At 68.8% G+C, this 15,168-nt stretch overlaps 4 protein-coding genes across 4 annotated transcripts; all 4 read right to left on the reverse strand.

The window, feature by feature from the left end:
- Positions 1-683: 683 nt before the first annotated feature.
- On the reverse strand, positions 684-2,485 carry SCO2 (synthesis of cytochrome C oxidase 2). The gene is made up of 2 exons (XM_071418489.1): positions 2,400-2,485; positions 684-1,451 (listed from the first exon to the last, which is right to left on the reverse strand). Exon 2 carries the CDS (start codon positions 1,441-1,443, stop codon positions 700-702), a length of 744 nt encoding a protein of 247 aa, XP_071274590.1. The 5' UTR covers positions 1,444-1,451; positions 2,400-2,485; the 3' UTR covers positions 684-699.
- A 333-nt stretch (positions 2,486-2,818) lies between these two features.
- On the reverse strand, positions 2,819-8,056 carry TYMP (thymidine phosphorylase). The gene is made up of 9 exons (XM_071418488.1): positions 7,930-8,056; positions 7,173-7,375; positions 6,997-7,095; positions 6,099-6,228; positions 5,887-6,005; positions 5,068-5,230; positions 4,311-4,541; positions 3,486-3,626; positions 2,819-2,991 (listed from the first exon to the last, which is right to left on the reverse strand). Exons 1-9 carry the CDS (start codon positions 8,054-8,056, stop codon positions 2,819-2,821), a joined length of 1,386 nt encoding a protein of 461 aa, XP_071274589.1.
- Positions 8,057-8,812: 756 nt separating this feature from the next.
- On the reverse strand, positions 8,813-10,922 carry CIMAP1B (ciliary microtubule associated protein 1B). The gene is made up of 6 exons (XM_071418490.1): positions 10,700-10,922; positions 10,418-10,621; positions 9,987-10,088; positions 9,429-9,544; positions 8,972-9,109; positions 8,813-8,887 (listed from the first exon to the last, which is right to left on the reverse strand). Exons 1-6 carry the CDS (start codon positions 10,806-10,808, stop codon positions 8,813-8,815), a joined length of 744 nt encoding a protein of 247 aa, XP_071274591.1. The 5' UTR covers positions 10,809-10,922.
- A 1,930-nt stretch (positions 10,923-12,852) lies between these two features.
- LOC139585656 (dromaiocalcin-1-like) lies at positions 12,853-15,168 on the reverse strand. Its single transcript, XM_071418492.1, has 5 exons — positions 15,082-15,168; positions 14,445-14,539; positions 14,184-14,366; positions 13,387-13,492; positions 12,853-13,117 (listed from the first exon to the last, which is right to left on the reverse strand). Exons 1-5 carry the CDS (start codon positions 15,146-15,148, stop codon positions 13,050-13,052), a joined length of 519 nt encoding a protein of 172 aa, XP_071274593.1. The 5' UTR covers positions 15,149-15,168; the 3' UTR covers positions 12,853-13,049.

Raw genomic sequence — 15,168 nt, forward strand, 5'->3', positions numbered from 1 at the left:
TGCACAGGGACCCCCAGCCATGGGGAGGGGCCTGGGGGGTCCCTCTGCCCACCTACCTTTGGTCTCCCTTTGGGGAAGGGTCACTTCACTCACCTATGCAGAGCCCCCTGCCCCATGGGACGCTCCCGGGGGGCTGCAGGGGTCCCTCCCCACCATGTGACACTGCTGGGGGGCAGTGGGGCTGGTGGGGGTCCCTCCACCTGCTCACCCAGGTTCTCCCCCTCACAGGACACACCTGGGGGTTACTCCACCTGCCCACGCAAAACTTCCCTCATCCCAGACCATTCCTGGGGACACTGGGGGCTGTCAGGTGTCCCCTCTCTGCCATGTGCCAGCCCTGCAGGCTGTCAGGGCTCTGTCCCTCCCATGGGACACACCTGGGGGCTGTCAACTGTCCCCCCTCTGCCATGTGACACTCCTCAGAGGGTGTGGGCTCTGTCCCTCCCATGGGACACACCTGGGGGACACTGCAGGTGTCAGATGTCCCCCTCCATGTGCCACCCCTGCAAGGTGTGGGCTCTGTCCCTCCCACAGGATGCCCCTGGGGGCTGCCAAGTGTCTCTCCCCTGCCATGTGACACTCCTCAGAGGCTGTGGGCTCTGTCCCTCCCATGGGACACACCGGGGGTTGCCATCAGTCCCTCCCCCACACCCCAAATCACGACAGACCCCACTCCGGGGGGGTGGGGGTCACGGCCGTTTATTGCCCTCCCGCGGGGGGCAGCGGCTCGTAGGCGTCCATGTGTCCCTTGACGCTGCGCGCCACCTCCTCGGCCGTGCGGGAGCGGCCGTAGCAGTCCCGGAAAACGCCGTCGGGATCCACGAGGAACGTGAGCACCGAGTGATCCACCACGTAGTCGCCGTCGTCGTCGCGGGGCCCGGCGCTGACGTAGACGCGGAAGGCGTTGGCGGCGGCCCGCACCTGCTCGGGGGTGCCGGTGAGGCCCTGCAGGCGCGGGTGGAAGTCCCGCAGGTACCGCGCCAGCGCCGCCGCGTCGTCGCGCTCGGGGTCCACGGTGACAAAGAGCGGCTGCAGCGGCGGCAGCGCCGGGTCGCGCTCCAGCAGCTCCACGGCGCGGCTCAGCTTCTCCAGCTCCTCGGGACACACGTCCGGGCAGTGCGTGAAGCCGAAGTAGAGCAGCACCCAGCGGCCCAGGAAATCCGCCTTGCTCCGCGCCGCCCCCGACGTGTCCTGCAGCTGGAAGTCGCCCTGGCCCAGCGCCAGCCGGCGGAGCTGCTGGAGGCGGCGGGAGCGCTGCTGCCGCTCCTTCTGCTGCCGCAAGTAGAGCCAGCCCGCCGCCGCCGCGCCCGCCACCGCGCCCGCCACGCACAGCCGCTGCCGCAGCGGGAGCCCAGCGGCGCCGGGGGGCGCGGCCAGGCGGCGCCGGGGCTGCCACGGCCCCGGGGGGCACAGCCGCGGGATGGGGCGCAGGGACCGCAGCATCGCTGGGGCTGTGCGGAGCGGCGAGGGAGGGTCAGGGGACACGGGGAACTGCCCCGGGGTCCCCGCCCCGTGGTGGGTTTGACCCCAACCCTGTCCCCCAAATGCCCTCTGACTCCTCATTTCACCTCTCCTGATACTCCTTGATGCCTGCTCTTTCTCCCAAACGCATCCTGCCCCCCACTCAATACGCTGCTGCTCTTGGAGCCCCCAGTCTGCTCCCCAGATGTCCCCTGACCTCTCATCCCACTCCTGATGCTCCTGGACCCCAACCCTGTCCCCTGAATGTCCCCCGACCTCTCAATCCACTCCAACTGATGGTCTTGAACCCCCCACTCAATATCCTGCTGCTCTTAGAGCCCCCATGCTGTCTTCCAAATGCCCCCTGACCCCTTATCCCACCCCTTGGACCCCAACCCTGTTCTCCAAATGCCTCCCAACCCCTTATCCCATTCCTCCCGATGCCCTTGGACCCCAACGCTGTCCCCCAAATATCCCCTGACCCCTCATCCCACCCCTCCTGATGTTCTTAGACCCTCCACTTTTTCCCCCAAATGCCCCCTGCCCCCCACCCGGTATCCTGCTGCTCTTTGGAGCTTCCACCCTGTCCCCCAAATGCCCCCTGACCCTTTATCCCAACCCTGCCCCCAAATACCCCCTGCCCCCCGTCCCTGCTGCTCTTGGACCCCCAGCCCTCCAACCCAAATGCCCCCTGACTCCTTATCCTACCACTCCTGATCCCCTTGGACTCCAACCCTGCCCCCCAAATACCCCCTGCCCCCGTCGTGCCCTTGGACCCCCAGCCCAAATGCGCCCTGACCCCACGTCCTGCTGCCCTCAGGACCCCATCCCTGTCGCTGCTACTCCCGGACCTCGCTCTGCCCCTCGAACGCCCCCCGGCCCCTCATTCCCCGCTCCCGGTGCCCTCCCTCCACCCGCGGTGTGCAGTCCCCGCTGACCTCTGGCCTCCACCCGCGCCCCGTCCGCCGCCGATCCCGCCCGGAGCACCCGCGCCGCTGCCGCCGGAACCGGAAATACCGGGAGGAGGCGGGGCCACGGTGGGAGTGGGCGGGGCCACGACGGAATGAGGCGTGGTCTATAAGGTGTGTGCCCGATGTGGGCGGGGCGTAGCCAAAATATGAGGGGCGCGGCCAATAGGAGGGGCGTGGCCGGACTGTAGATTGCGCTGCCAATGGGGCGGGGCGTGGTCAAATCGGGAGGGGCGTGGCCAATGTGAGGGGCGTGACCGGGCCCTCGTGCACTCTGCCCTTCACCCACGAGGTGGCGCCACCGCCCCGCGCCGCAGCCCTCAGACTCGTGGGTGGGTGGGGGTGGGGGATGAATCGCGACATGGCCCCGACATCGCGATCATCGCGGTTTATTGCGAGTCCCGGCATGGCCCGGGCAGGGCTCCCGAGGGCACGATGGTCTCGGCCACCAGCGGCGGCGGGTCCCGGGGGGGCTCCGGGCCGAGGCACAGCGCGTCCTGCAGCTCGCGCCGGCCCTCCGCGCCCAGGGTGCCCTCATGGTGCACCCGCAGCCAGGGCTCGCCTGAGGGAGAGGGACACCGAGGGGTCATCGGGGGGCTCTGACCCCCAATATCCCCCCCCCAACCGGGGGGCACAGAGGGGTTATCGGGGGCTCTGGTCCCCCCATATCCTCCCGAACCCGGGGGCACAGAGGGGTCATTGGGGGGCTCTGATCCCCCAGATATCTTCCTCAACCGGGGGGCACAGAGAGGTTATCTGGGGCTAGGATCCCCCAGATATCCTCCCGAACCGGGGTGCACAGAGGGGTCATCGGGGGGTTCTGATCCCCCCAGATATCCCCCCCAACCGGGGGGCACAGAGGGGTTATCGGGGGGCTCTGATCCCCCCATATCCTCCCCAACCAGGGTGCACAGAGGGGTCATCGGGGGGCTCTGATCCCCCAGATATCCCCCCGAACCCGAGTGCACCCCAGCCAGGGCTCGCCGAGGGAAGGGAGACACGCGGATGCCCGTGGGGCACACGGCGGCGATGGAGGTTCCGGGGAGCCGCCCTCACCTGCCCGCAGGTGCTGCCCGGTGCCCACCAGCAGCTCGGCGCCCACGCGGGGGTTCACGGGGTCCCCGGCCCGCGACCGACCCGCGCCCAGGCGGTGCAGGACCCGCGCCAGGGGCAGCGCCCGCACCTGCTGCACCCAGCCTGGGCAAAGGGGGTGGGGGTCAGGGACATGGGGGGACAGGGACATGGAGGGGACAGGGACATGGAGGGGAGAGGGATATTGAGGGGGACAGGGACATGGAGAGGGGACAGGGACATGGAGGAGGGACAGGGACATGGGGGGGGACAGGGACATGGGGGGACAGGGACATGGTGGGGGACAGGGACATTGGGGGAGACAGGGACATGGAGGGGGGTCAGGGACATGGAGGGGGGACAGGCACATGGGGGGACAGGGACATGGAGGGGGGGGACAGGGACATGGAGGGGGGGGACAGGGACATGATGGGGAGACCCCAGCCCGGGCGGGTCAGGATATGGCATCCCCCAGGGATCAGGAACTGCCCAGGGACAGGGGGCAGGGGCACAGGTGAGGACCCCCAGAACACGGGACTGGGAACCAGGGACCCTCGAGGAGCAGTGTGTGGGGCAGGGGGGTTTGGGCACCCTCAAGCACAGAGGAGGGGGGGCAGGGGGCTGCAGATGAGGGCTCTCAGGGTGGGGGGAATAATCCAGGGGAGTCTTGACCATCCCGGGCAGGGGTGAGGGGATGGCGATGGATGGGGGCAGTGGGAATGGGGGGACCCTCAGCCCCCCGGAGGGGCACGGGGTGAGGAGAGGGTGGGGAGTTTGGGGTGCAGGATTTGGGCTGGGGTCCCCTCTGACCTTCCTGCAGCGCGGGCAGCTCCTCGCAGACCTTGGCCTCGCCCAGGAGCTGGCGGCGCTGGGCGGGGGTCCCGGCACAGAGGCCCCGGGCGGTGTCTGGGGGCACCCCCTGCGCCCCCAGCATGGCCTCGAACGTGCCCAGGGCCGAGCCATCGTCCAGAGCCCGGGCCAGGCGCTCACGGCCCTGCTCGGCCCCCGCGGCCATGCCGCACTGCCACAGCAGCACCCCGCCTGCACCCCAAACGGGACACGGGCTGGGACCCCCACAGGGACCCCCACTCCTGGGGAGCCCCCAAACCCTGCCCCACTGCCCCTCTGCGCCCCAGCCCCGCTCGGGACAGGGAGGAGGGGCCAGGGCAACGGGAGTGGGACAGGGACCCCATGAGGGGACAGAGAGTGTGAGAGGGACCCCAGGATTGGGACTGGACACCGGACCCGTGTCTGCAGACCCTTGTCCCCCCGTGTCCCCCCCGTGTCCCCCCCGTGTCACCCACTGACCCAGAGCTGTGACCCAGGTGTCGCAGGTCGGGCAGGCCGCCCCCTCCCTTGTCCCCCTGTGTCCCCCCGTGTCCCCCCGTGTCACCCACTGACCCAGGGTGGTGACCCAGGTGTCACAGGTTGGGGGGCCGCCCCCTCCCGTGTCCCCCCGTGTCCCCCCGTGTCCCCCCGTGTCACCCACTGACCCAGAGCCGTGACCCAGGTGTCACAGGCCGCCTCCTCCCTTGTCCCCCCGTGTCCCCCCGTGTCACCCACTGACCCAGAGCCGTGACCAGGTGTCGCAGGTCGGGGGGGCCGCCCCCCTCCAGGCACTGCAGCGCCTCCAGCACCTCCAGCGCGTTGCCCACGGCGCGGCCCAGCGGCTGCTCCATGCGGCTCAGCAGGGCCGCCGTGCGGATGCCCAGGTGTGCGCCCACCTCCACCTGCGCGGGGACACGCGCGGGGTGGCGGGGACAGCGGGAAAGGACAGGGACAGCGGACAGGGATAGGGATGGACAGGGACCGGGACAACAGGAGCGGGGACAGTGGGCAGGGACAGAGACAGGGATAGGGAACAAGCAGGGATAGAGACAGGGCAGGGATGGGGGACAAGCAGGGACAGGGATAGGAACAGGGACGGGGCAGGGACAGGGGCAGTAGGAAGAACAGACAGGGTCAAGGGACAACAGGCAGGGACAGGGACAGCAGGCAGTGTGGGCAGGAACGGGACACGTGAGGACACGGACAGCCAGGGACAGGGGCAACGGGCAGGGTCAGGAACAGGAGCAAGGACAGGAACAGCGGACAGGGACAGGAGCAGGGACAGCCGGAATGGCCCGGGACAGCAGGCAGAGAGGACAGGGACAGCGGGAACGGCCCGGGACAGCAGGCAGGCACAGAGGACAGGGACAGCGGGAATGACCCGGGACAGCAGGCACAGAGGACAGGGACAGCGGGAACGGCCCGGGACAGCAGGCACAGAGGACAGGGACAGCGGGAATGACCCGGGACAGCAGGCGGGCACAGAGGACAGGGACAGCGGGAGGGGACGGCGGGCGGGGCAGCCGGGCAGGGGTCCCGGGGGTCCCCGGGGTCTCACCAGGCTCTGCGCCAGCTCCCGCGCGCTCTCCTGGGTGGGGTACAGAGCCGCCTCCCCGAACTTCACATCGAGCACCAGCGCCGAGAGCCGCTCCGCCGCCTTCTTGCTGAGGATGGAGGCTGGGCCGGCCGGGCGGGCGGGTGGGGGGGTCACCGCCTGCCTGCGCCCCTCCCGCGCCCCTCCCGCGCGTCCCCGCGGCCCCGTGCCCGTACCGGTGATGAGCGGCAGGCTGTCCACCGTGGCCGTGACGTCGCGCAGCCCGTAGAGCACCCGGTCCGCGGGCACCAGCTCCGCGCTCTGCCCCACGATGCAGCAGCCCACCCGCGCCAGGATGTGCTGCATCTGCGGGAGCCGGTGTGCGGTGGGACCCCAGGGACACCCCACCATGGACACCCCACGGACACCCCATGGACACCCCATGGACACACCACGGACACCCATGGACACCCCACGGACACCCCACGGACACCCCATGGACACCCCATGGACACCCACTGACACCCCATGGACACCCCATGGACACACCATGGACACCCATGGACACCCCACGGACACCCCACGGACACCCCATGGACACCCCATGGACACCCCACGGACACCCATGGACACACCACGGACACCCATGGACACCCCACGGACACCCCATGGACACCCCATGGACACCCCACTGACACCCCATGGACACCCCACGGACACACCATGGACACCCCATGGACACCCCACTGACACCCCACGGACACACCATGGACAGCCCACCATGGACACCCACGGACACCCCATGGACATCCCATGGACACCCCATGGGCACCCCACGGACACCCACACAACCCACGGGCACCCCAAGGGCACTCCCCATCTTCTCCTGCACCTTTTGGGACCCCGTGAGAACCCACAACCTCTTGGCACCCGTACCCCATCTGTACCCCATGGCATCCACCCCCTCTTTGGATCCCATGGACGCCCCACTGGGGCACCCCACACCCCAGGGACGGGTGCCCCAGTGGGACCCCATCATCACCCCACTGTCACCCCCAGCCCTCTGGAGCCCCGGTGCCCCCGAGCCCGGTTCCTGCAGGGTGTGAGGGTGCCCGTGGTGTCCCCGTCCGTCACCTCCTCGGGGCTCTGGGACACGCGGAACCCAGGAATGGCCTCCAGCTTGTCCAGGGTGCCCCCGGTGTGGCCCAGCCCGCGCCCGCTGATCATGGGCACCTGGGGAGGGGCACAGGTGGGCACAGGAGGGGCTCGGGGACCTCCCCGTCCCCGCCCCATCCCCGGGTCCCCCTCACCTTGCAGCCGCAGGCGGCCAGCGCGGGGGCCAGGGCCAGGCTGACCTTGTCCCCAACGCCACCGGTTGAGTGCTTGTCCACCACCAGCCCGTGCCAGGCGGGCGGCCAGGCCAGCGTCCGGCCAGAGCTGGCCATGGCCCGGGTCAGGGCCAGCGTCTCACCCGCGTCCATGCCCCGCAGCCGGATGGCCATCAGCATGGCCCCTGCGGTGACAGCGGCCGGCCGCATGTCGCCTCTCGGGTCCCCTCCCCTGTCCCCAGCCTGACCCGTGCCCCACAGCCAGATGCCATCTGCGTGGCACCCGGGGACACGCGGGGCCACCGCAGTGCCCTCCCCAGGACCCCCACCCACCCACATCCCCTGGCCGCGTCCCTCTGCCGCGTCCTGGGGTCCCCCTCTCTCCCCCCCAGATATGTCCCCAGCCCAGGACCCCCTGCCATGTCCCGGGGTCCCTCTCTTGTCCTCCCAGGGTGGTCCCCCAGCCGTGTCCCCTGCCCAGGACCCCCTGGCACATCCCGGGGTTTCCCTTGCTGTCCCTCCCGCTGCTGGGGCCGCCCGGTGTCCCTTGTGCCCGTGTCACTCCCCTGTGCCCGTGTCACTCCCCTGTGCCCGTGTCACTCCCCTGGCCGTGTCCCCCCGGCTCTGCCCGCGCTCCCCACCCCGTCCCCGTCCCATCGGCGCATCCCCGGCCGTGCCGCTCCCTCCGCTGCCCTCCCGCTCCGCTCCCGGGCTGTCCCCGCGTCCCTCCCGCCCGCACCGATCTGTCCCTGCTGCGCAGTGCCCTCGGTGACGCCGCGCACGAAGCTCCGGATCTCGGCGTCCTCCAGGCGCTCCCCGTCCCGCTTCTTGCGGATCAGGGTCGGCAGAGGGCTCGGGGCGTCCATCCCTGTCCGGGACAGCCGGCACCCCGCTTTGGGACGGCCGGCACTGCGATGTGGCAGCGGTCACAGCCCGAAGTGGCGCCGATGGCACCTGAGCCCGCACGGCCGCGCCCCGGTTGCTCAGAGCCGCCACCCCGAGCCCACAGGGCCGCGCCTGCCCCGGCGCTGCCGGGACCTGCCCGCTGCCCGGCCTGGCCCCGTGCCCGGCCTGGCCCCGTGCCCGGTGCCCGCTGCCCGCGGGCGGCGAGGCGGCTCCGGCCGTGGACTCTGAGCCCGGGGTAACGAGCGGGGCACGGGAGAGGCCGCGGCGGGGGGTGACACGGGGTGACACGGGGGGGTGACACGAGGGGTGGCCCCCGGGTCCCTCATTCGCCCGACACTCACAGGTGATGGCCTGCCAGGGATCCCCCCCATCCCACAGATCCCACAGAGTGGGGGGAGTCCTCGGGGCGCGGTGCTGGTGTGCACGTCCCTTCCCTCTTCCGTGTCTCCAGAGCCCCCCGTGCCCCGAGGTGCTGGGTGGGATGGGACTGGAGCAGGGAGGCGGTTGGCAGCACATCCCTCACCCCTGGCACGTCCCACCCCACCATGGGGTCCCTCTCCGTGGTCTTGCCAGGGTCTCCCTCGGGATGGGCCAAGTGTGGCTTTAGGGGAGTCCCCGGCCCCCGTGCGACGCAGCGGGACAGAAGGAGAGCGAGCGAGTGCTGCTGTGGTTCGTGTTTGTCACAGGCTGACAGCGTCACCCACGTCCCCGCTCTCCTACAGCTGCAAGTCCATCACGGGAACCACGGATTCCGAGTGGCGCACACCGAAGGTCTGCCCTTGTTTGCGGTCCTGCGGGAGGACAGAGGCCGTGTGAAGGTGAGGGGCTGTGGGTCCCTGTCCCCCAGCCCTGTCCCCGTCCCCGTCCCCGCTCACCGGCTTGGGGTAGTAGTCGCTGGGGCTGGGCGTGTTGGAGGTCAGGCGGGAGCGGGTCCGTCCCACTATGGTGCAGCGGGGGGCCCGTGCCATGTACAGGTTGGTGTCCACAGTGCAGTAATTGTTGGGTCCTGGGGTCTGCGGGGACAGGGGCGGGTCACGTCACCCCCGGAACACCCCACACCCTCGGTACCCCGAGCCCCTGCACCCCACACTCAGCCCCCCGCAGTCGTGGCACTCCAGACTCTGTGGTACCCCAACCCCACGGACCCCTGGCACCCCACACTCCAGGTACCCCAACTCCCCGGGACCCTGATACCCCAGATCCCAGTCCCCTGGTACCCAAACTGCCCGGGACCCTGATACCCCAGATCCCAGTCCCCTGGCACCCCAGTCCCTTTGCACTTGCCCCCCCAGCCCCCTGCCCCCCCATGCCCCTGGCCCTCCCAGGCTCCACCTTTTTATCGTCGTCGAAGATGCTGCGGCCTCGCCCTGTCATGGTGTACTGGGGGGTCGATGTCTTGTGCACCAGGCGGGGGCCCACCACGGGTGGCAGCTGGTAGGTGGCAGGGCCTGGGGAGGGGACACGGCTCAGGGGGACACGGGGCTTCACCCTCCCACGGCCTGGGAGGGAAGGCTCAGCCCCGGGGCGCTGGGTGGGTCAGACCAACCAGGGGATGTCGGGGAGCCCAGTCTGGCCCAGGGGGATGGGGGATCCCAGCCCAGAGGAGGAGGAGATGGGGGGCCCAGCCCGGAGGAGATGAGGGGGTCCCAGTGCAGTTCAGCACAGGCGGAATGATGGGGATCCCAGCCCAGTCTGACACAGGGGGAGTGATGGGGATCCCAGCCCAGCCCAACACATGGGGAATGATGGGGATCCCAGCCCAACACACGGGGAATGATGGGGATCCCAGCCCGGGTGCGATGTTGGAGGCCCCAGCCCAGCCCCAGGGGTATGACGGGGTCCCAGCCCGGGGGATGCGGGGGTCCCGTCCCGCCCCCCTCCCTATCTCACCTGGCGTCTGCTGGGGTTTGTCCGGGCGGCTGCGGGACCTCACGGAGCAGGCGGGAGCCGAGGGCAGCGTCACCCTGGTTGCCTGCTCCGGGGAATAATGCGCTGCAAGGGGACAGCGGGGTCAGCCCCGTGAGCTGCGGCACCGCGCGGAGCTCCCGCCGCCGGGGCTGCGGCCCCTCACCCAGTCCGTCAGTCCGTCTGTCAGTCAGTCGGTCAGTCAGTCAGTCCGTCAGTCAGTCACTCAGTCCGTCCATCAGTCAGTCACTCAGTCAGTCCGTCTGTCAGACAGTCACTCAGTCCGTCAGTCATTCAGTCAGTCCGTCAGTCAGTCAGTCAGTCAGTCACTCACTCACTCACTCACTCACTCACTCACTCACTCACTCACTCACTCACTCACTCACTCACCCCCTCACTCCCTCACTCTCACCCACCTGGCCCGGGTGTGTCGCTGGCCCGGCGCTCTCGGGGGCGGCCGCTCATGGTGAAGGCGGGGCCGCGTTCCGGGCCGCGGGCGGTGCAGCCGGGGGGCACCAGGTACTGGGGCCCGGGGGAGCGCGGCTCCTCGGGGCCCTCCAGCCTCATGCCGAAGGTGTAGGCGGGGGCTCGGCGGCCGGAGGGGTTGCGCTGGTCTTTGCCTGGGGGCGGGCAGGGGCTCCGTGGGACTCGGCCCCCCCGGCTCCCGTCCCCCGCGGGCCCCGCGGTCCCGCACTCACCGATGCCGCCGGGGATCCCGTACTTGGGCCCGGGGCTGCCGTACGCGGCCGAGGTGGGCCCTCGGGGCCGGTGGGGTCTCCAGGGGCCCACCCAGGCGTCGTTCGGCATGGGGGGTTCCGCTGGGGGCGTCTCCGCTTCAGGCTCGGGCCCCCGGCCGGTGGCCTCGGGGGCAGGCGCGGGTACCCCCGGCGGGGCTGCCCGGGGCGAGCGCAGCGGCGCCGGCATGCGGGGACGGCCGTGTTGGTGGCAGCGGCGCCCTGGTGACAAGGGACTCTGCGGGGCCGCGGGCGCCGGCGGGGTGGCCGTGGTGTCACAACGGCCCCGGGGTTCCAGCGCTTTGCCCTCCTGCGCGCTCAGCACCCCGCGGTGACAACAGTGACAGCGCCGGGAAGGAACGCTGGGAGCCCCATGGATAAACCCCGGCACCCCCATGGGTACATCCCAATGGGTACACCCCAAAAATACAACCCATGGGTACATCCCAATGGGTACACCCCGAAAATACAACCAATGAGTATACCCCAATGAGTACACCCCAAAAATACACCTCAAAAATACACCCCATGGGTACACCCCAAAAATACACCCCATGGGTACATCCTAATGGGTACACCCCAAAAATACACCCTATGGGTACGTCCCAATGGGTACACCCCAAAAATACTCCCCATGGGTACACCCCAAAAATACACCCCATGGGTACATCCTAATGGGTACACCCCAAAAATACAACCCATGGGTACACCCCAAAAATACAACCAATGAGTACACCCCAAAAATACACCTCAAAAATACATCACATGGGTACACCCCAAAAATACAGCCCATGGGTACATCCCAATGGGTACACCCCAAAAATACACCCCATGGATAAACCCCAGCGCCCCCATGGACAAATCCCCATGGGTACACCCCAAAAATACAGCCCATAAGTACACCCCAAAAATACACCCCATGGGTATATCCCAATGGGTACACCCCAAAAATACACCCCATGGGTACACCCCAAAAATACACCCCATGGACACATCCCAATGGGTACACCCCAAAAATACACCCCATAGGTAGACCCCAAAAATACACCCCATGGGTACATCCCAATGAGCACACCCCAAAAATACACCCCATGGGTACACCCCTGGCACCCCATGGATGCACCCCTCGGATCCTATATCTGAACCCCCAGAACCCCTAAAATGACCCACCCCGGACCCCGTGGAGAGGACAGAAGGGACATGGAGACACAGGAACACAAGGACAGGGGGACAGGAGGGGACATGGAAGGGGACATGGGGACAGTGGGGGACAGGGGAACAGGGAGACCTGGATGTGAATGATGCGTGGGGGACATGGGAAGAGCACGGGGACACAGGGAGAGGGTGAAGGGGTGACAGGGGACATGGGGACAGGGGGGACACAGGGGATGTGGGGACATGAGAATATGGGGGACACAGGAGGACAGGGGGACACAAGGACATGGGGGGACATGGGGACACAGAAACTGGCTGAGACCCCAAGGGGCTGCCTTGGGGACAACCCTTCCCTTGGGGACACCACCTCTGTCCTGGGGACACCTCCACTCGTGTCCCCCATCCACCTCCCATGGGGAACTGAGGGTCCCCGTCCCCTGTTGGTGTCACCCGTGGGGCGCAGACACAGCAAAGGGACACGGGGACATCCCGGTGCTTCGGTCACTTTATTGGGGGTCTCCGTGTAGGGGGGCCGGGGGGTGGGAATTGGGGTGCGGGACAGGGGTTTGGGGGAGGAGGGGATTGGGGGGCAGGGTTTGGGATGGGGGCAGGATGTGGGGTTGGGGGGCAGAGATCCAAAGGTTGGGGGGGCTGGGGGTGGGATTTGGGGGCTGGGGTTCGGGGGTGGCCAAGGGGCTGGGATCTGGGAGGCAGGACACAGGGTTTGGGGGACAGAGTGTGGGGTGTCAGGGGCAGGAGGTGGGATTTGGGGGCAGGACTGGGAGCAGGGATTGGGGTCTGGGATGGGGATTTGGGGGACAGGAGGTGGAATTGGGGGGCTGGGATTTGGGGTCAGCACAGCAGGGGCAGGGTTGGGAGCAGGGATTGGGGTCTGGGATGGGGATTTGGGGGACAGGAGGTGGAATTGGGGGGTGGGATTTGGGGTCAGCACAGCAGGGGCAGGGTTGGGAGCAGGGATTGGGGTCTGGGATGGGGATTTGGGGGACAGGAGGTGGAATTGGGGGGTGGGATTTGGGGGGCAGCACAGCAGGGGCGGGGTTGGGAGCAGGGATTGGGGTCTGGGATGGGGTTTGGGGGCAGGATGCAGGGTGGGGGTCAGGCCCCAAAGTCGGGGGGCTGTGCGGGGGTCCTGGTGCCCCTAGGCCGGGTATTTGCAGATGAAGGGTTTGCGCTCCCCACAGGCCTCGCCCTCCCAGGCCATGAACCCTGCGGGGACACGAGCCAGGGCTGGGACAGGGGACACACGGGACACTCTGACAGCCCCGGAGCCCCCGGACACCCCAATCCCTTCCTGACACCTCCTGACCCCCCTGTCCCCCCCCTGTCCCACCCTGACCCTCCCTGGCACCCCAACCCTTGGGTCCCCTCACCAGCTGAGTCCCCCAGTGTGGCACAAGGCTGTCCCCAGCCCATTGTCCCCAGCCCATTGTGCCCAGGCCATTGTGCCCAGCCCCGGGTCCCAGTGCCCCCCTCACCTGCCGAGTCCTCCAGGGCGATGCAGGGATGTCCCTTGGGGCCATCGTCCCCCTCCCAGGCCCAGTAGTGCCGCGGGGACCCGTCAGCCCAGAGCCAGCCCTGGCGCTGTGACAGGGACACAGGGACACAGGGACACCGGTGGGACAGGGGGACAGGGGGACAGGGGCACAGGGGGACAGAGGGACAGGGACACAGGGACACAGGGGCACAGGGGGACAGCACAGGGCACAGCACAGGGGCACAGGGGCACAGGGGGACAGGGACACAGGGGGACAGGGACACAGGGGGGACAGGGACACAGGGGGACAGGGGGACAGGGGGCACAGGGGGACAGGGGGACAACACAGGGGGACAGGGGGACAGGGGGACAGGGACACAGGGGCACAGGGACACAGGGGGCACGGGGCACAGGGGCACAGGGGGCACAGGGGGACAGCACAGGGGGCACAGGGGGCACAAGAAGCACAGGGGAACAGGGGCACAGGGGGACAGGGGCACACCACAGGGGGACAGGGGCACGGGAAGCACAGGAAGCACAGGGGCACAGGGACACAGGGGGCACAGGGGCACAGCACAGGGGGACAAGGGGACACAGGAGCAGGGAGGGCTCAGACACCGGGGTGGCACATGGAGACACGAAGGAGCGGCAGGGCGGGCTCGGGGCAGGTTGGGGCGCACAGGCAGGGCTCAAGCAGGGGACACCGGGGTGTGGCACCGGGGTGTGGCACCGGGGTGTGGCAGACAGGTACCGACAGGCACACAGGTACCGACAGGCGCAGCTCGCTCAGGCACCCACCCGCCGGTGCAGCCCGATCCAGACGCTCTCGTCCCTGTCCCTGTCCCTGTCCCTGTCCTTCTCGCCCTCCTCGTCGTCCTCTCCGCGCCGCGGCCGCCGCGCCAGGAAGGCGGCGAGCGCCCGGTGCTCCTCGGGGCTGTGCAGCGACGCCAGGTGGCCCCCGCGGGTGGCCTGGCACCACGCCTGGGGACACAGCCGCCTGCAGGGGGGCCCTGGGGGTCGGGGGGGACCCCCGGCACCCCCACTGCCCCCCGCACCCACCTCAGCCCTCCTCCAGCTCAGCTGCTGCCCGAAGTAGCCGTAGCAGTGTCCCTCGAAGGACAGCCACGCCCGGGGACACCGGGTGGCCTCAGCCCCTGGCGGGGGGACAGGGCTGTCACCGTCACCCCCCAGCCCAGCTGCGGCGGCTTTTGGGGGGGGTCAGGGCACCTCCGGGCCTGTTTGGGGCGCTGAGGCTGGGGGAAAGGGATGGGGGTGGGAAGCAGAGGGTGGGGAGGGGGCACTCTGGGGGTCTCAGAGTATGGGTGGGGGATCTGTGTGAAATTTGGGGCTCTCGGGTGCAGTTTGGAGGGTTAGAGTACAGTGGGGTGTCTCAGGGTGTGGGCAGGAGGGTCTCGGGGTGCGGGGGGGGTCTCGGGGTGCAGTCGGGGGTCTCAGGGCACAGTTTGGGGTCTCAAGGTGCAGTTTGGGGTCTCAGGGTGTAGTCTGGGAGATCAGGGCAGAGTTTGGGGTCTCAGGGCACAGTGTGGGGTCTCAGGGTGCAGTTTTGGGGATCAGGGCACATTTTGGGGTCTCAGGGTGCAGTTTGGGATCTCAGGGCACATTTTGGGGTCTCAGGGTGCAGTTTTGGGGATCAGGGCACATTTTGGGGTCTCAGGGTGCAGTCTGGGGGTCTCACCCGGCAGGGAGGGGGCCAGCACCAGGCACCCCAGCAGGCAGAGCCCCAGGAAGGTGGCGGGACCCATCCTCAGCCTTCCTGCAATGG

Source organism: Agelaius tricolor, unplaced genomic scaffold, assembly GCF_023055355.1.
Source record: "Agelaius tricolor isolate 1412-34295 unplaced genomic scaffold, bAgeTri1.0.p SCAF_86, whole genome shotgun sequence".
Classification (NCBI taxonomy): Eukaryota; Metazoa; Chordata; class Aves; order Passeriformes; family Icteridae; genus Agelaius; species Agelaius tricolor.